The following is a 20,579-nucleotide window of genomic DNA, read 5'->3' as shown; positions in this document are numbered from 1 at the left end:
AAAAACAAACCAGGATGACATTCCTAGTTGCCTCCCTCTGTTGTAGCAACCTGTTCTTGGACAATTCTTCAACATCACAAAGCAGGGCCACTCATTCTTCTGTTAAAAAAACCCAAAGCCACATACATAAATTCTGGATATTAATTAGTAATCATATAAGATGGCAAGCTAGTTTTTTTGAAACAAATAAATTTGTAGTTTCACTTGATTTACTACGTCTATTAAATATTTACATTATTGCTTTCCAGTTACTCTCTAGTATACGTATTATATATTAAACACTCAGAACAGATTTTTTTTTTAAATTAGCATTTATTTCATATTTTTTCACCTTTACTACTTCCTCAATACAAATGTTTTTCTTTAAGATATAAGACTTTCAAAACACCATTATTGCAGTCATCTACCTGTTAGCTTGATTTTTTATTTCATTATCAGCCATTAGGCAAATAAAAGGTAAGTCATATAATCTAATTCTGTTAATGGAACTTAATGCAACTCTAGGCAATCTAAAAATAAGTGAATAACCCCTTGCCCCTGCAACAACCATAAACAGACCATAATAAGGCTACCAGAAAATACATCTCAGAAAACTGTTAGAAGTGCAAAAAGTCCATAAAGTAAAGCACACGGGTACGCAATAAGAAGCTGCTGTCCTTCCATACCCAATGCAGAGGTAAAAATTTTGGAGGCTGACAAACTGCACCATCCAATAATAAACAGAGCTAACAAAGTTCCCGGGATCCCCCTAGGAGAAAAAAAACAACAAAAGAAACAGGGCAGAGTCCACTTGTTAGTAAATGTAGCACCAAATCTTATCAAACTCAAGTTCATGTCTAGCAGCTTGTTAGTGATAACGTAGCAGTCACTGGAAGAACGAAGGACTGACTGACATAATGAAAGTCAAGCCTCAGAAACAAATTAAAATAGTAACAGGAAACAAAAAGGTAATTTCTTCAGCATGGATAAAAGCAGCAGCTTTATCAGAAGTACTGCTAAAAGGACAATGCATTTCCAAATAAATCTTCTGGGGCTCCAGCAGATGCAGCAGCCAAAGTTTGATTTTAAAGTTAGCAAAGATCCTGTTGCAGCCAAAACCATCTTGTAGAAGTTGTTAGGATCCAAAATGACACTACAGACCTACTCTTCCATCGGACAGCCTTGTGACCTGGAGGGGTTGCATTTTTGTAACAATGGTACAGGTTTTAAGCATGCCTCGGATTCTGAGGAGAGGCAATGAGGCTCTTAAAGAATCACACCTGAGCTGAGTAGGCAGAAAGGTGGTCGCTGCCTCCCAGGAGAAAGCTCTAACTGGTCTTTTAAAAAAGGGCGCACATTGAGTAGAAAGTAAAGGATGGGAAAAGAACCACTGAGCAAAACTATTTTGCTCATCCTGGCATCCTTCTCTGCACACTGAAAGGACGGTGGCTTTCCACACTGCCCCTTGGTGACAGCTGGGCCCTTCTGAAGTTACATTCTGCCACCTCTCAGGCACAGGGTGGCCTGGAGAACTGATGATTATGGGACTATGGTCAAAAGCTCCCTGAAATATTCCTGCAGATTACAGAGAGCTCACTATTAAACCCTGCGGGAACAAAATCTTGCCAATAAATAATGCTTCACATATGCTTTATTTGCACTCTGTATTTGCAGCCTGCTTCTGTAAAATGCATGAGATCACGCGCGTAATACACTGCTGAAGTACATAGTGAGATCGGCTGTGCTACACACATTCCCTGTGTCAGTCTCAAGGACTCTGAGAATGAACGAACGAACCTCTGCCACTTGCTAAAGGACTTCCTGGTGCCCCACTCTTCCAAAGTATCAGCAAAACAGAACCAGAAGTGAGAAACAGACTACGTATACTTACTTAGGTCCATTTCTCAGAAATAATCTCCACTAATATTATTATTGCAATTACACCATGATGAGTAAAGCTCCTCTTATTTAATTGACTTAGTTTACTTAATCCAATCGTATCACATAAAATGGTTCACTTCTTGGCAATCCAGTCTCCAGGCCAATAAAGTACTTGGTGTTGTCAGCTCTTGGGACTTTGGGGGAGGAAGGAGAGAATTGATTTTAAGGTGGCTCAGCAGCTCATTGCAACTTCAACCCATTAAAAATAAAACATTAACGACCATGTGATTTAATATCCTCAGTTTAAGTGTTCTTTAAACCTATACAGTAGCATTCAGGGAAATTACACTGGGCTCTGTGAACCAAGTTCCTGGCCTCTGCTCCAAGTGGAGATGCCAAGATCCTCACCTAAACAGTTAGCCAGAAATTCAGAGCTGGTATGTATGGATGGCTTTTTGAGCAGGTACCCATGCTGGCAGAGGGATGGGATGCAACAGGAACATACTGTGCAATGACAATTTACAGCTAGTATAATGACCCTTTAGGGGGCTATCACAATGTAGTACAATTTAGAGCTGTGGCTGCTCTGCCTTGCGCTGAGGTCCAATGGCCTCTCATGGTTTGTTCTAGGACTGGCAGTGAGCACAATGGAAAGGTGACGTAAAATCATACTGGAGCCGAAAGATACCTCTGTGAACTTACAAATCCAGTCCTTGATCTAACAGTCCTTGATCCTTTTGTTACTGCCAAAAGGAATGGTCTGGCTTTAGTGGAGACCTTGTGTCTGGCATGCCCACGAGGGCCAAATTCTCAAGCATAGGAGAAGGGCAAAGGCAGATGTCAGGCAAAGGCAGATGTCATGCTCACAGTGACCAAGAGGACTGGGGGTGTACTGGTATGAGACTGAGTTGGGGGGACAGACATGAGTGGACCCTCTCCACTCCTCTCTCTCACAACCCGCAGATGCAGTCACCAAATGGGTCCTTTGCGTCAGCTGGGTCTAAGAATTTCTTTTTCCACCGTTACATTCATTTCCTTCACTGTTTAGTTAAGGAAATGGCTTGACCACTCTGTTCAGGGATTTGATGGTAAAGAATTGTTGTTTTTTCCAGGAAAATGGTCTGCTGATGTTTCTCCCAGAAAGATGGCCTAATCAGCTTGGGCTCAGACATGATATCAGCATAGATGGGCACAAACAAATCTGGTTTCATGCAAGTTTGCATAAAAGAACTGGTTTTCTTTCTGGTACTATTCACCACACAAAATGTTCATATTTTGCTTTATTCAGTTACAGTCAAATAGCTAATCATGAAAACTGAAAGTTGTTGGATTAGTATGTATCTTTGCAACAGATGTGCACATTATCTTATGTATATTTTCTGTGAAAACAAATATTGAAGTTAGTTCTTTACACCTTGAAATAGACAGAAATAACATTTTTACAAATATTAAAAAAAAGAATGTATTGCTGTCTTTCCTTTGCCATTTTAAATAAGTTTTTAAATTAAAAATATTGAAATGTATGTTGGATTTAAAAGTTGCCACTTAATTTTAATAGCATTTTCGTAACTGTTAACTTTGGTACTTGCTGTGTTCAAGCAGTTTCATATAGTGAATGAGAAAGGACTGCAGAATCCTGCAGATAGACACTTAACGTTATCAGTTCATTTCAGATATAATGGTTTAATTTTGTAAAGGCTATCACAGTATAGTATTTATAGATTTTCAAAAGATGTGCTTTCTGTAAATTTGCAGCATTTTACAAATGTGCGGCGTGTGCTTGGGGATTCCTTGTACAGACAACAGTACCCTGCGCAGTTGTAACAGCTGGTTTGGAGTTTGCCCCATCTGTCTATGATTATGTATCTGCACTTTTTATTAGGGTGGATTATTAAACAGGTTAATCAAGAAAATATGGGAAGTGTAGGAGAACAGAGAATAAAAGGCTTCTTCAGTGTCACTCCTGTTCATCTCATCAAGGACAGCTCAGAAACACTTTGATACATGGAATGTGGTCAGGTTAACCCATCATAGCTCCACAGAATCCATGCACCAAGGATTGTGCCAAAATCTTCATCCCACTATATAATTTCCTTAAAAAATAATATATACAAAATTCCTGCTTTTCCAGAAAAAACAAACAGGGGCACTTTCTTATTCATCAGCTGCCAAGTCCCATACATTACAAATTGGAAAGTTAAAAATGTGAGTGAACAACGAAGAGTAAGGAGGGGAACCATTATTAATAATGTGTTAACAATGGATAAAAGTACTGCTCAAGGCCTTCAGGCAAGACCTGGAGCTTCCTTGTACTTTGCTGTATGTGAACAGGGAGGTAAACACTGTCTGTATCTCAAAAAGCTTACCATATGAGGAGGAAGAAGAGGCTTGCATACAAATTTCCTATTCATAGGCATATTACTGAACACCTCCCCCCACACGCACAGATGCATATGCCACACACATTTGGTTTTTCAAAGTTTTGAGTTATTCTCAGGTTTGCAATTACACCACAACTATACCTCAGAGTATACGACTCTACTACATCTTAAACACTTGTTCTAATGCTCCAAATCATTAAGGGTTGCTTGATTATTTCATTCTGTCACACAGAAATCTGTCTACAGCAGGAAAGGAAGCATAAGGATGGAAGCCTGATACTGTGAACAAAAAAAGTACTGGGAGAACCAGCTACATAAAACCAAAGTCCGGCAGTCGCTTTTAAAATTGATACCCAAGTTTGGCCACTGTTGGCTCTGCAAACAAAAATCACATTTGAGGGTGCTGCAAAAATCAAAGGCACTCTCAGTTCAAGTGGGAAACTGCGGAATTAAGGGCTCATATTAAAATGAATATATATCACCCTTCTCAAACGCAGTCCAGTTTTGTCCATTTCCACCTACACACACAAACAAAAGGGTGTTTTTCTTCACAGATTCGGAAGCCAAAATTCACTACCTAACCATTACAAAATGTTTTGTGTAACACCAGCCTTCTGACTTACTGCCCTCCATATGATTCCTGTTGCCATAAACTGGTACTTACTGTAGCGAGAAGACGACTGCAGAAGAGGACAAGATCACCATGGGCAGCAGGCAATAGCCCAAGACACTTGCAACGCAGCCATGCGAGACTCCTGGGACGCTCATCAGGTTCAGTAGGGCATGCATAGCAAGGCACCCAATGGCACTCATGCCATACACATAGCCGAAATGAACTTTTCCTGCCTGGAATAAATATGAGTAAGCATGAAGTGTCGGAAGTGAGCAAGTGATTGCAAAATGGGGGGAGAAGACAGAAGGCAAGCACTAGGTTTGTTACTTTTTCTTGCTGACCCTCCCTCTCTGCTTCGCCTACATCAGTTCAGTTGTAAACCACAGCTGATATTTTGGGGTGATCTTTGCATCAAAAAATTCCAAGGTACAATTGTGAGAATGTCCTTGTCACTAACTTAAAGTTATAAGGCTGATTCTCAGTCTTACTGTCATTGGGCTCTGAACAGGACAGGAATTGGTTTGGGAGACTTGGGAAGTTCTAACTGGTAACAAACTGAGAAGAAATTATGGAAAGCACATTTTAGTGTGAGGAAACATATTTCCAACAGGTTTATATGGGGCTGTGGAAAAGTGTCCTAAGCAAAATAATGACCCGACTTACTTGATATGCTTCACATATTATTACAAACCTCCAGCTTTAAGAAGGCCTGCAAAAAATACTAAAACTTTGCTGAAAGTATGCTGGTTTTCAGGGTGAATGTCTTCCCCTTGACTACCATGAGAAAGACACATGGTTGTGGTTAGATCAATACAACACATTCATTTCAACATAAACCTGAGTAGTAACTGTGTATTGGGTTTGCGTGGCAAGGTTTTGGGGGGGGGTACAGGGGTGGCTTCTGTCAGAAGCTGCTGGAAGCTTTCCCTATGTCTGATGGAGCAGATGCCAGCCAGCTCCAAGACGGACCCGCCGTTGGCCAAGGCCGAGCCCATCAGTGATGGCGGTAGGGCCTCTGGGAGAACAGATTTAAGAACGGGGGGGGAAAATGCTGCGCAACAGAAGACTGCAGCCAGAGAGAGGAGTGAGAATATGTGAGAGAAACCACTCTGCAGACACCCAGGTCAGTGAAGCAGAAGGGGGAGGAGGTGCTCCAGGTGCCAGAGCAGAGATTCCCCTGCAGCCCGTGGGGAAGACCATGGTGAGGCAGGCTGTCCCCTTGCAGCCCAGGGAGGCCCATGGTGGAGCAGATATCCACCTGCAGCCCGGGGAGGACCTCACGCTGGAGCAAGTGGGTACCCGAAGGAGGCTGTGACCCCGTGGGAAGCCTGTGCTGGAGCAGGTTCTTGGCAGGACCTGTGGATCTGTGGAGAGAGGAGCCCACGCTGGAGTAGGTTTTCTGGCAGGACTTGTGACCCTGCGGGGGACCCACGCTGGAGCAGTTCGTGAAGAACTGCAGCCTGTGGGAAGGACTCACATTGGAGAAGTTTGTGGAGAACTGTCTCTTGTGGGAGGGACCCCACGCTGGAGCAGGGGAAGAGTGAGGAGTCCTCCTCCTGAGGAGGAAGGAGCAGCAAAGACAAGGTGTGATGAACTGACCACAACCCCCATTCCCCGTCCCTCTGTGCTGTGGGAGGGTGTAGGTAGAGAAAATCGGGAGTGAAGCTGTCCCTGGGAAGAAGGGAGGGGTGAGGGAAAGGTGTTTTAAAATTTGGTTTTTATTTCACATTACCTTACTCTGATTTGATTGGTAATAAACTAATTTCCCCAAGTCAAGTCTGTTTTGGCTGTGATGGTAATTGCTGAGTGATCTCCCTGTCCTTATCTTGACCCACGAGCCTTTCGTTGTATTTTCTCTCCCCCGTCCAGCTGAGGAGGGGAGTGATAGAGCCGCTTTGGTTGGCACCTGGCATCCAGCCAGGGTCAACCAGCCACAAACTGTCAGCTTGTGTTCTTTTTTTGTTCCAAGGAATGAAAAAAAAACCCAGGTGTTTTTTTCTTCCAGGTTTTATTCCTTTGTGGGAATTTAGTGCCTGTGAAAGGTACCAGCCTGACAGCCTGGAGCCTGATGTTTTCTAATTTATACACAAAGCTAGTACAACAGGCAACAGTGGCCACAGCACCACCGATTTCTTCATCTCCTGCCATCATTTTGAAGGATCACCTCCAGGCATGAGGGCATTGTTCACTCCCAGAAATGAACACTCACAAAAGACTGCTAAATATTTCTTCTCTCCCTTCAAGCTTCTAACAAATGAAATACTGAATGTCGGCTATGCAATACTGTCATTTTCACATCTGTATATCAGAAATAAACATTTGTACATCAGAAATAAACAGTGATTGGGAAGAAGATGGTTTTGTTTGCTTTGTCCTGGAACTTTGTATCCTAATGATAACATGCATTTGTGAAGTACAGAGCTCAAACCTGGGACTCAACCCTTAACTCAGGACCATGGAATACACTTCTCAAATGGAGGGCCATAATGCATCACCTTCCTAACACATAACAATCCGTATATACTACTTAAAACACAAGTGTGTTTGTGCATACACACACATCTATATATTGCACATTATACATTGCATATGATAAACCACATAAAAATCAGAACTAACAGAGGGTCTCAGTTTTCTAATAATTTTGTAGCTTATGGTTGGATTCTCTTGTGATGGATGAGGTGGAAACATTATTGAAGCTTCTTCCATGGTTTGCAATATTTACAAGTGTCTCTTCCATGATGGTTAAGGAGGATTGAGAAGACTTCACACTTTACTTATCCATACATTTTAATAAAATCTGGAGGAAAGCAGCTTTGAGGACCCTGCTTCTCTGCCCCCTCTTCCTATATCCATTCGGGTGGAAACAGATCACTGGATGCCAGAAGTATTTGAGCTGGACAGATATAAAGCAACGCAGTGGAGAGAGCCTGATCTAGTGACGACACAGCCTGAAAGTTTTAATGTTGCAGGTTGGTGATGGCTTATCAGCTCTAGCTGGAGAGCAGTGCGCGCATATGTGAAAGGCAGCCTCAGTTAGTAAGACCTGCCTCTATGTCAGCACCGTTATCCTGTTTTCATCTTGACCTGGCTCACTGCTGAGCTCTCATCTGGTTCCAGTCCTCAAGGTTAGGTCAGGTACAGTCAGGTTGCCTATATCCTTGCAACATCCTGAGTGTTGGCCTTTTCCCTGCCACTGCGTTCCACCATAAATAATCTATTCCTGAAAAAACAGCATAAGAAATCTTCCTATTTATGTACAGAGTCCTTTGCTGCGTTTGCATACTACTGGCATAAAATAATCAGGAAAAATTGCTTCACCAAATAAAATTAATGATGGCTAGAGATAGTATGGTAGAGCAAAACTGGCTCAGATTATTATCAATTACAGTTTCAGTCATTAAAGATTTGTAGTAAGCTTAACATCTGCAATGGTTTGGGGCAACCTTTAATATAGACCAGCTAAGAAAACCTCTGTCTCAAACAGATGCAACTACAAGCTAGTATTTTAGACGGTTTGTTTCAGTGTATTTAATTATTCTACACAGCACTATTTAGCATGTTAGTTTAAGATTAAGGAATTACTGAGACAGAGGTGAAGGGAGCACTAGCACTAGCAGCTAACTGAAATCTCCACTTGGTGAAATGTTTGATTTGTGGTACAGTGGAATGAGAGAGATAAAAAAAAAAAAGCAGCTGAACATGATGGTTCCAATTCTAGTCTTTCTTAACATATGTAAATATATTGACTCACACAGGCGGGAATACTCCCAATTCACAGTGATGTAAGCAAAACCAGAATCAGGCTTGATTAGTCTGGCAGGCTTTGATGAATGGAAAGAGCTAAATTTGTCCTGCGGAAGGAACAAGGTTAGAAGAAAGTCAGGCTTCGTGCGCTTGTTTGTATCTGCCTAGAGTGGGTACTACTATCCTTAGTTTAAGTGAATGGGGAAGTCTGATTTTGCACGAATGGCTATGTAAAATGCAAAGCAGCTGAGACTCGGGCTTCTGCTAACTTTTGCACTGCCGTTGTTTCTGTATCTGCAATGGAGCTGTCCTGTTTTACACCAGTATGAGGAAGATCAAGTCCTGCTGCCAGGCTAACAACCCTTTCCTCTTTTTCTCTGTGCTCTGAAAAAACTGCTACCATTTGAAGAATATCTTTGCATATTTTTCCATAGTTAAAAAGCTGAAACTAAATAAAATTTATAAATTATTTTTGGAAACAAGCTCTCAACCAAATTATGTTCCTGGTGCTATTAGAAGAGAATTATTCAAGTACAGAAGGATATCATAGCTTATACAGCTGAAGAGCCACTTTAATATTCAAATGCATCCGAGATAAAACGAGCAGCCTGAATTTATAAGATGGCCCATGGAAATCCTATAGACTTATTGCTGTGAAGTTGTGGTACAAAACCACTAGATTGTATCAGAGGAGTTCTGCTGGCCTAAAACTGGAACATTGAAAATAGTTGTTTTTCTAATGACACTTAAAATGCTTAATATCCCAGAATAAATAAGGTAATTAAAGTATTTTATTTCAATAATAGTAGTTTAATATTCATTATAATTGTTTGCTATTCAGGGAGCAAAATCAACAGCAACCATTTTTTCCATTCTGTCGTTCTTTTAGCTTTCCTTCCATTTTCCCGATTATAATCAATTCAATGCTTTATCTTTTTATTCCTCGCATACCTTTATTTCTCTAGGTGGAAAATAGCCTGTCCTCTCTAGCTTCCAACCTTCTTTTCCTTTTATTCCCTTTCCTCCTGCCTCTTCCACCCTTTAAAAAGATTTTTAATTTTATGGGGACATAAACAATAATAATACTTGCCATTTATATTGCAGTTTGCACATTCAAGTACTGCACTGACACTACAAATTGAGTAAGAACTTGCAAGAGTCTTCTGATTCAGCACTATTTGTCACAGAGGAAATGGAGAATTAGATCCCCGTTTCTCTCACCTTAGTTGCAGAGCAGTAAAGCCCTTCCCAGAATGGTTCCACCTTATCCCTGCCTGACGAATTGCTGCCGACAATCAGAGCTGTACTTCAGCAGCACTGGAGAGCCCCTGTTGTCAGTGATAAATAGATGAATTTGGAGTACTGTACAATCCCTGTTCAACTTTCCTCCTGTAAAGAGGAAAGGGGTTAAATATAGGCTACCATATTTCGTTTAGCAGATGATGTAGAAAAAGAATATAAACTAAGAAAGGACTAGGAAAATTTATAGGAAGGTAATGCAAATTTGAGGTGGGAAGGAAAAGGCTATTTCCACTTCCTTTTTCAACTTATTCTAGTTACATAAAGATCATGTTTTTTATACCTCTGCACTCCCCAAAATAACATTGAGAGAAGATAATGTCAAAACAGTAGCAAGAGGGTTAGAAAAACTGGGCTGGTCTGCTATGCCTTTTTATTCCCTCCTTTAAAACCTCCTTGTTAGGTCCTTACCTAGCACACACTGCTATACTTCGGGTGTTCAGAGCCTCCCCAGGATAGACACTGCACAGATCTGTCCTTTGTTCATATTAAATCCCACTCCAAAAAATGGTGTGGTCTTTTCTTTCCACTGGAAGTAATACATCACTTCACCTATATTACGTCTACATTACATTTAAACTTTATGCAAGTACTTTCAAAGCAAGGAGAATTTTTAATATATAATCTTGGAACAAATGGCAGCAAATGACTCATTTTATGCCAGTACTACATCTTCTGCAACTTCACATGCATTATCACCTAGGCATTAGCTTGTTAGAGAAGAAATCCCTTAAGATTTCTACCACATCCTACCAGCAGCAATGTTGCTCCAAGGGCCAAACAGAAAACCATAGGTCCGGTGAGGTCTGTCTCATTCATAATGCTGCCATCTGCAGGCTTCAATGGATTAAGAACTGTTAATGTTTTTTGCCATATATGCTCAAAATTGATCCCAAGTTCTGCAATGAGAAATTCCAGGACTGTTAATTGCTCACAAGAAAACACTTTTACAGAAACCCATTAGATACTACGAAACCCCAAACAAGCAAACAAATTAATCACTTTAATGAAGATAATATTGTAGGATGATGTATTCTGTAGTAGGAACATGATGCCCCTGCTATATACCCAGTATATCTGAGAGTCAGCTCTGATTCTAAATTGGAATATTAATTTATTAAATCCAATTTTAGGCAGTGAACCAAAAAATGCCCTCAGCATTTTTGAGTTAATATTTGTTTTTCTTATATTTAAAACACATATATCTAATGCCACACTAACTTAGATGTTGAAAAATATGCTACTTAACACTAACTGCAGAATTCAGGATACTCTAGAACATCGAGGACAGAGATATATGCTTTAATTCTGGCAAATCTGACAAGAGATGTGTCTTAAGCCTGAACTGCCAGAGGCACTTAAAAATGACATTCTTCCCTTCAAGCCCAGTTAATAATCCTTTGTACAGTGCTTTATAAGCTTTTCTTGCATTTAAAAAGTAATTACTGAGGACCCCTAGAAACAGAACAAAATTATTCCCCATTAAAGTTGATGGGAATTCTGCCATTAACTTTACTGGGGCAAAGATTTCTCTTATAACTTCTGCAGAAACACTTCAGCTTGCAAGAGTAATCATCTTCCCTCAGACGCTCCAGTGAGGGAAAAGTTAGGTTCAGAACTGGGTACCAGAATTACTGAGACTGTCAATGTGTTAGATCTGTTTGGAAAGCCAAGTCTTTACCTTATTCCACTGATCCACCATCTCAAGCTGAGCCAAAATATTATATAAATAAAGTTATTCTGTATTAAAATGTGTGTCTTTGGTCAGATTTATGTGGTACACAGATAGGAACATCTCTGAAGCCCTGCGGATCAGAAGCAGTCGTACGTCAACATCCTTTTCACAGGGTGAGCTGCATGTGGAGTTGAATGCTTGGAGGTCTGAGAGGTAGAGATCTAGCAGTTATCTATATCAAACAGAGTGATCTTGCTGGTTTTAAGGCAGTAGTAGTATCTTTTAAGTAGTAAAAACGCCACTTGCATTCCAGTATGCAAAAGCAGGCTGAATATGCTCTTTTTACATTATGCTGAAATAATCACAAATAAGTTCTCCATTTTTTTTAATGTAGCAAAAGTATTTTGTAAAATACAAAATCAGCCACTAGCATTAGGATGGTTCAATCATCATAAAGAATTATATTGTTTGTGTAGTTAAATGAGCAACTAATTGAAACTGGAAGCAGCTTTCTCCATTTCTTTCCCACTGAAACAAGCTATTTAGCATCTTCAAACTATTACATTTATTACTAGATATGAAAAAAGGATTATTATCAGTATTTATTAATTATAGATGTTCCAATATGCATGCAGGATAAACAGAATGGAAAAAAAAAATTTGGAAATGTGATTGCAGAACTTATTGTTATGCTGTCATCTAGTGGTAGTAAAGTATATGCCATATGCCATAGTAAAGTATATGCTATATATTCCATAAGGCTGAATGAATCCATGGCAAATTCAAATAAGAAAATGTAGGTTTGGGGGCCAGGGACTGTTGGCTGAAGCTCACACAGCCAGGCTTGGCAGCTCTGCTGCAGTTTTTCTAGTGACTGCCACTAGCTGGCAAAGAAAAGTATAGGCACCCCCAGGAACCACGCACATCGTCCATGGTTTTATTTTTACCTTCTAGCAAAGGAGGTTCCTCGTCAAATCCGTCAGCGTAACTGAGATGAGAGAGAGTGTCGGGACTGTATGTCGGTTGGAAAATCTGACCTGTGTAACTCTGAGATGACAGAAGCATTTCTGGTGGGGCAAAAGCACTGGCTGGAGGTTGCTCTCCTGCCCGGCTCCTAGGACAAGAAACAAATCACAGCAAAACAAGTGACAACAAGCAAACCGCAGTGATCAACTTCACAGCAGCTTAGAGCTGCTCCCCACGTGCCACAGTTTAAATTTTCACCTATTTTCAATTTGGGGAACCTGGAAATTTTCTGGGTACAGTATCCGCTCTGTGTATTGAATGCCGAGCCACTGATGATGGCTTTGCTTCCCTTCACTGCAACCCCCTCTGAAACCAGGCAGGGCTCCTTGCCGGCCTGCCAGCACATTGCAGCCCATCACACCCACTTCTGTGCCCATCCAGCTCAGGCAATTGCACAGCACAGGCCCCCAGGCTGGGGTTGGGGCGAAAGGGAATTTAGGAGCTGTGAGGGCACCCACAAATTTAGGCACTCCTGACTTTTCCACCAAGCAGCCCGGTGACATTCCCCAGATACGTCCATACTGCTAACAAAAGAGCCATATATTTAATATTTTTTTTCTTTCTTGAATCTGAGAAGGAGCTTAAAGAATTTCTAGAAATATGTGCCCTAAAATCCACATTAATAGCACGAAGCTCAGTCGCTCCAATTCAGTAAACAACCTGCAACATCTGTATATATAAAAGTAGCACAAAATCCAGTCCTTTTATAAAGAAAGGCTCATTTACAAGTAATTCTGCCTTGGGGAAAGTCTAGATGATCTCCTGAAGCTTTTTGTTCCTCCTGCAAGCCCCACAGGCAGCCGGATCCATCAGCTGCTGAACAGGGAAGCTGCAGCAGCACCCAGCCTCCTACCGCAGTTGTGTCGAAATCTCCTTAAGGGGGAAACCCTCAGAACTTCTTTCCTCAGTGTCCCTCTTCTGTGGGCAGAAGTCACCAATAGGTTTAAAGAACATAAGAAAAAAATGAAATAATAAGATTTTTCCTGTCTTTCTATTGCTATGGCTTGTATTTCTCCACTAAAATTTCCACTTTATTGATTATGCAATCCTTTTTTTTGGCCATTGCATGCTAGTTTTTGTCATTAATTTCATTTGAGCTTTGAGATATATCACCGTTTCTCTCTCTGTTTGTTTTTTTGTTTGTTTGTTTGTTTGTTTGTTTTTTGTAGCATACTTACTTTCTGCTTCCACACAGGTTTTCGTTAGACCCATAACTGTTGTAACCTTCTTCCTGGTCATCTATGGTATAATTGGACTGGTAAAAGTCGAACTGAAACTGCTCAAAATTTGACATTCTGGTTGGAAAAATGATTGTAAATATCAATAAAATAGCCTTTGCAACAAGCCAATATCTATGTTTTGAACTGTCCTAAACTTAAATGAAAATAACAAACCTTAAAGCCACAAACTTAAGAGAATCTTTCTGTTGAAACTCATGATAATTGGGAATTGACAAGAAAGGACTCTCTACTTTCTTTTGTTGTAACAAGAGAAATTAGTCTTCTGTTACTCTTAATTACTGTATATTAATTTACAAGTGGTATACAGGACTTCCTCTCTTGTTACTGTTACCAAAAATAACTAAGTAATTTTGAAAGAAGATATATATCAAGTAAACCACTGTTTTAAACTGTTCATTCTCCTACTTTAAAAGAAAAATTGTGCCCATGTCTGAATGCTTAGAAATTAATGTTTTTAAGAAGTATTTTGGGTTTCAAAAACAATTACTATTTTCAGCTATTTATGTTTTGCAATTTTATATATGACTATCATAAAACATTAGGAAAATACAAATATCGTCACAGAATTTGTGATTTCTGTTTAAGGACACTGTAGTTGGCTTATTAGGAGTACCAGAGGAACATTCTCACTGGTTAGCTACATGCCGTTGAAAAGGACAGCATACTGAATGATCGCATAGTAAAGAAAGCAGGTTAAAACACGTCTTTCATTCCTGCTGATCCATAGTTCAGCTCTGTAGCTATGGACTGATTAGACTAAGAAAGGAAAAACTTGACTGTTTTCCCTTCCACATTGTGACCAACTGTTTTTATAACTATTTCAATTTTGCACACACTGGGCCCATTTCATGTATCCTGTGTGTAGGCAGGACTAGCTGTCTGGATCACACATAAGCAACGTAAGTGTCCTGGTTTTGCCTGGGATAGAGTTAACTGTCTTCCTAGTACCTGGTATGGTGCTGTGTTTTGGGTCCAGTATGAGAAGAATGTTGATAACACACTGATGTCTTCAGTTGTTGCTCGGTAGTGTTTAGAATAAAGGATTTTTCAGCTTCTTGTGCCCAGCCAGCAAGAAGGCTGGAGGGGCACAAGAAGTTGGGAGGGGACACAGCCAGGACAGCTGACCCAAACTGGCCAAAGGGGTATTCCATACCGTGTGATGTCATGCCCAGTATATAAACTGGGGGGAGTGGGGGTGGGGGTGGGGAGATAGCCGCTCGGGAGCTAACTGGGCATCGGTCGGCAGGTGGTGAGCAATTGCCTTATGCATCACTTCTTTTGTATATTCCGATCCTTTTGTTGTTGTTATTGTCATTTTATTATTGTTATTATTATCATTATTAATTTCTTCTTTTCTGTTCTATTAAACTGTTCTTATCTCAGTCCATGAGTTTTACTTTTTTCCCCTGATTCCCTCCCCGTCCCACTGGGTGGGGGGAAAGTGAGTGAGCAGCTGTGTGGTGCTTAGTTGCTGGCTGGGGTTAAACCACAACAACAAGAAATGAAGCACATTGGTTCTGTAACACATTGTGTACCTTTTGGCATTACAGAGTGTTTCAAATTGCAAAGATATTTTATTAGTTCTTAGATTTGGTCTAGGTGCTTCTTATGTTATTAGCATGGCTGACTATAAATCCACAAAACAGCTCCAAAGTTCGCAGGTCTACCTTCGATGCTTTGAGCAAGACTATCCACAAGATTAAGGACTGACCCTGTTTCGCCTCAGTGTTACCTTCACGCTGAGCCACAGGCAGCAAAGACATTACAGCAGCTCAGAGCAGCACAGCGGTTCAGGGAGTGCCCCAGCCGCCGACGGGTTGAGGCTGGAGGGCAACCCTGGGGATTGCCTGGTCCAACACTCTGCCCAGAGCAGGGTCACCAACAGCACGCTGCTCAGGGCCGTGTCCAACCTTTTGAAAAGTCTGGCTTCATCATCTTTAATCCCTTCCATCAGGTGGTTATGTTCATTGATGAGATCCCCCCGAGCCCTCTCTCCTCCCATCTAAAGTTCTTCAGTGATTTAGGCAAAGGTCTGAGCAGGATTTGCCTGAAAATGCATAGATGTAGGCACGTGTTTCACCACTTGGCTAGCATTTATGTAGTCAAACTCTTAAAACACACAGAGAAGTTCTGTAACCTGACTGATAACCATAACCATATCCAATTTACTCAGATTTTCCTGTAAGATATTCACCTCTCCTAACATTTCCCATTTTCTTCACTTTTGCCCTCTTTTCCAACCTTCCAAATGCCATTGGCAAAAATATGCTTTTGCTCTCACGGTTACTCTCATAGGTATCTCTATATTTATCAAGCATGCACTGCTTATGGAAAAGATCTTTGCAAATCTCTTTATAAGGTAAAAGTTATAAAGATTAGTATTTCATCAGGGACCTTGAAATGCTGCATACTAAATTTTCTAAATTGTATCCTATAATCAGACTAATCTGTGAGGACCCAATTCCTTCATTTAGCTAGAGCATTCAAAGTAGAAGTTATTCTTATATTACTTTCTTAACTGCTGACCAATCATGCAGGATTTCCAAATTTAGAAGAGAAATAATTTTTACATTGTAAATATGAATTAATAGAAATTAATTCTACTAAGCTATTTACTGTGGTTCTATTTGGAACTGCACACCAGTTAGGCATTTGTCCAACAAAGATTTTAAATGGAATATGTTTTGAAAAACTTTAGTTGGTACCTCTACCCCAATAGCTCAATTCAGTATGTCTTGAATGTTCTTTGCTGTCACTATAAGGAATAAAATAATTACTTAACCAGGTATGCTACAATCTGTACAATAGAGTTCAGAAAAGATAAATTTATTTTCCAAAAGAATTTGGAGGTAAGGTTACTTACTTTTCAAGATATTTGATGAAAACGCCAGTCTGTTGAATTTACATGTTGGAGAACACCTAAAATATCCTCTTGCTTCAACAGGGATGAGCTTAGTGCTATTTATAAGATTCTAAATTTGATCTTTGAACAGATGCATATGAAGGAAAAAAACCCCACAACCTGTCAATATCACAGCCAGCATTTAACAAGAGCTAACAACAATAAGCAGAAAAAAAGGCTAGGAACCTTCAAGGAAAGCAGAACAAAAAGAACAAATACTGTTCCATATATTTTAACCCAATAATCTAGATTGTAGGTTAGAGCTTCCTTCTTAAGTAGGTATTTATGAAGATCTCGGTGGAGCCCTCATGACCTGAGCTGTTAGATTTTAAAAAGTTTTAACAACATGTGATAATACCTGTTAAATTAATAGGGTGAATACATGTACTCGGGGACCGGTTTCTAGCAGACGCTCCCACAGCGTGCGCTATGGGACACACGCAGCCATAGAGCCACTCGGTGCGGCTGGCGGAGGGAGCTTTCGGCCGCCTGCTTTTTGGGGAGAACGTGACGCTCCCTGAGACTGCAACAGCAGCGGCGGGGAGGGGGGGGGCACCATGAGGCCAGGTCCATCCCCTGGTCCAAGGCCAGGGCTCCATTCTCCAGGCACATCCCCCTGCCCCGCTGCTTTCTCCAGGAGCTCTGGTCCGTTTGGCAAAGCAGTCTCCTGCCCGCTGCGCCACGATCGGGGCAAGCCTTTACTTGAAAGGCAGGGAACCCTGCTCTGCTCTTTGGGGGCCTTTGTTGGGTGTGTGGGCATCAGTTCATGGTTAATTTTTTTCATGCAATGCTCAGCGTGATAGCCCTTTCGTTACCTGACCCGTTATGAAAAAAAATATTAGGAACCTCTGTTCTATAGTCCTGGTTATTAGAAAACTTGTAGCACGGTATAGATTCTGAAATAGCATTTAAACTTCAAAGACAGCTTTTCTATTTACACACGCTTTAGTATCAGATACTTTTCCAGTCATAACAGGTGCTGCCTTTTTCACTTATTTATAGGATAGCTTCCCAACGAGTGCTTGGGCTAGTTAATTTAAGGAATGGGACATTAAATGGGATGTATTATCAGGCCATTAATATATGCCTCAGGTGCATATTAAATTCTGTGAAGTTGAAGGCCAAATGACTTCCATTTCATTAGGAGAATAATCATGCCCTATTAGTACATGACCTACAATGCTATGAAAGAATTATAATATAGGTGTATTTTTAAATAAGAAAAAATGAAGTATACCAAGTCTTCACTCAGTATGTATGTCCAAAAAAGAGCCCAGAAGTGAAGGATGGTGAAAAGTAGAAAAATATAACATTTGTTTCTGCTAATTAAGGGTAATCTAACTATGGTATTTATTACAGCTATTGTTAAGCCTCCCTCATGCTCTTGAACTTCTCTCCTGCCATTTCCAGAGTAACAGTTCATGCTGTTACACCCACCAAGGTGAATTTTCAGCTTTGATATTTAGCGAACTGCTAATCTCTATAATGTCTAATCATCTCAGTTAAGATAATATGATTTGATCTTGTTTATACCAAATCAGTGGGGGGAATGTGATAGGATTAACTTTTGTCCTTCAGAAGGGTAATTAAAAATTGGGTTTTATTAGGGATAGAAAGATCCTAATTTGCTAGGGTTATGCCTCTTTGTTTTAATTACAAAAAAGACTTGACTACTTTTGCTACTTTCTGTTAGAAAAAGTTTTATATATATATACACACACAGACACTGCATACGAATATATATATATATATATATATATATATATATATATATATGCAGACTGGCTGCCAGATAAGAACTGGGAATAATTATCAGACAATGCACTTCAGAGAAGGAATTTAAATAGAAAAAAAATACAATGACTGGTAGTGGAGAATGGTTGAAGAATACTTTAATAGCTGTTTAACTTATCACAGTTAGAAAAGAAAGCCACCTGAAAATTTAAAACAAAAAAAAAAAGAAGATGATGTTAAAATTGAAACATATCTATATTTCTCACCATATATAAAATTAAAATATAATATACCATATTATACATTAATTATACATGTATACTACATTAATATCTGTGTGTATATAGGCATATAAATGGACATCTAAAAGACAAAAATGGAAAATAATATTATTTAGAAATGATGATGCAGACAATTGATTAAAAAATAAAAAGCATACAAGATTAAGTAATTGATAGGAAAGTGACCAATAGAAAAAAGGACTGTCCAAGTGTATTAGAAGCAGACAGAATCATACCAGTACTGCCATTCTCCTATCAGATGAAAAAAGACAGAAACATTTAATTAGAAATGTTCAAATCAACATTTTAAAATTCTGCATCTGGAAGTTTTAGAACTGGTCAAAAACGTTCTACATTATTGAGTTGTGAAACAACAGGAAAGTTTGAGAAGATCAAAAGTAAGTAAATACTCCATTTTGAAAAAGGCTAAATGAGATGCCCTGAGTAATTATTGGCCTGTCACCATGAGATTAATCCTAGCAAATTATGGGCTCAAATAATAAATAACTGAATCGATGAATCCAATCAACATGGGCTCTTGGAAACTAGCTCATTTCAAACTAATTTATTTTCTAACAAGATTTGTAGTTGGGGAAGGTAACCACTGATGACCTATATTTATACAAGGCATTTTACTTGATTTTGCTTCAATAAATATAGAACCATCACTGCTTAATGGGACAACCATTATACTGATTAAATAAGTGCTGTCTGATGTGTCTCGAATGTAATTGTAAAAGAAGGGAGGATTTCTAATGGTGCCTTACAGGACAGAAACTTTACAAACCTTATCTAGCAGGCACTTTGAAGCAAAATCTACCAACCAGAGCCAGTCACAGGGTGATTTGACCAGAATCTGTTAGGACAAAACAGACAGCAAGTAATAAAAAGAGCCTTGAAGCTATTAGTGAATGGTAAAATAAAACTCAGAGCGGAAGAACTTGGAAATTTTCAGAGTGACAACAGCAGTTTCCCAACAGTGCTAGCAAGTTTCCTGTAATAGGTCTGATGGTCTGATGAGATATTATATTTTAGTTCAGGTAAGGAATTAATTCAGTAACGCTCAATGACCTTCATTTATCCAGGACTACAAACTGGATAGCTGTATTGGGTGTGGCTGAGGTGGAGTTAATTCTCCCCACAGCAGCCCTCGTAGTGCTGTGCTGTGCGTTGGTAGCTAGAAAGGTGTTGATAACACACCAGTGTTTTGGCTACTGCTGAGCAGTGCTGGCACAGCATCAAGGCTGGCTCTCCAACATTGCCCCCCCAGCCCTCACCAGCAGGCTGGGGGTGGGCAAGATCTTGGGAGGGGACACAGCCAGGACAGCTCACCCAAACTGACCAAGGGGATATTCCATACCTTATGATGTCTGCTCAGCAATAAAAGCTAAAAGAAAGGAGGAGGGGGGACATTCGTTATTACGACATTTGTCTTCTGGAGTAACCGCTACGCGTACTGAAGACCTACTTCCCGGGAAGTGGCTGGACATCACCTGCTGATGGGAAGTAGAGAATAACTCTTTTGTTTTCCTTTGCTTCCACATGCAGCCTTTGCTTTTGCATTATTTAACTGCCTTTATCTTGACCCATGAGTTTTTTCCCATCTTATTTTCTCCCCTCCCGCCCCCGTCCTCCTGAGGAGGGGAGTGACAGAGTGGCTTGGTGGGCACCTGGCACCCAGCCAGGGTCAACCCACCACAATAGCACAGGTCCCTTCTAGTCTTAAAGTCTACAAATAAGAAATTACTTCACTCAGGGGCAGGTTTGAAGACTAAATAAACCATTCTGAGGTGAAAAAAACTATAAGGCTGAAAAGAATC

At 40.1% G+C, this 20,579-nt stretch overlaps 1 protein-coding gene across 3 annotated transcripts; it reads right to left on the bottom strand.

Annotated features, from left to right (window-relative positions):
• Positions 1 to 287: 287 nt before the first annotated feature.
• Positions 288 to 16,793, bottom strand: YIPF7 (Yip1 domain family member 7). 3 transcript variants are annotated; one of them, XM_069790863.1, is made up of 6 exons: positions 16,706 to 16,793; positions 13,780 to 13,896; positions 12,523 to 12,689; positions 10,654 to 10,799; positions 4,906 to 5,087; positions 289 to 748 (listed from the first exon to the last, which is right to left on the bottom strand). In XM_069790863.1, exons 2-6 carry the CDS (start codon positions 13,893 to 13,895, stop codon positions 586 to 588), a joined length of 774 nt encoding a protein of 257 aa, XP_069646964.1. In that variant the 5' UTR covers position 13,896; positions 16,706 to 16,793; the 3' UTR covers positions 289 to 585. The 3 variants fall into 3 exon arrangements, with proteins under 3 accessions (XP_069646971.1, XP_069646964.1, XP_069646977.1); XM_069790870.1 differs by lacking the exon at positions 16,706 to 16,793 and having other exon boundaries at positions 288 to 748; XM_069790876.1 differs by lacking the exon at positions 13,780 to 13,896 and having other exon boundaries at positions 16,706 to 16,776.
• Between the last annotated feature and the right edge of the window lie 3,786 nt (positions 16,794 to 20,579).

This window comes from Haliaeetus albicilla, chromosome 1 (assembly GCF_947461875.1).
Source record: "Haliaeetus albicilla chromosome 1, bHalAlb1.1, whole genome shotgun sequence".
Lineage (NCBI taxonomy): Eukaryota > Metazoa > Chordata > Aves > Accipitriformes > Accipitridae > Haliaeetus > Haliaeetus albicilla.
The sequence above is the reverse complement of the archived record's forward strand: the minus strand, read 5'-3'. Positions and strand labels throughout refer to the sequence as shown.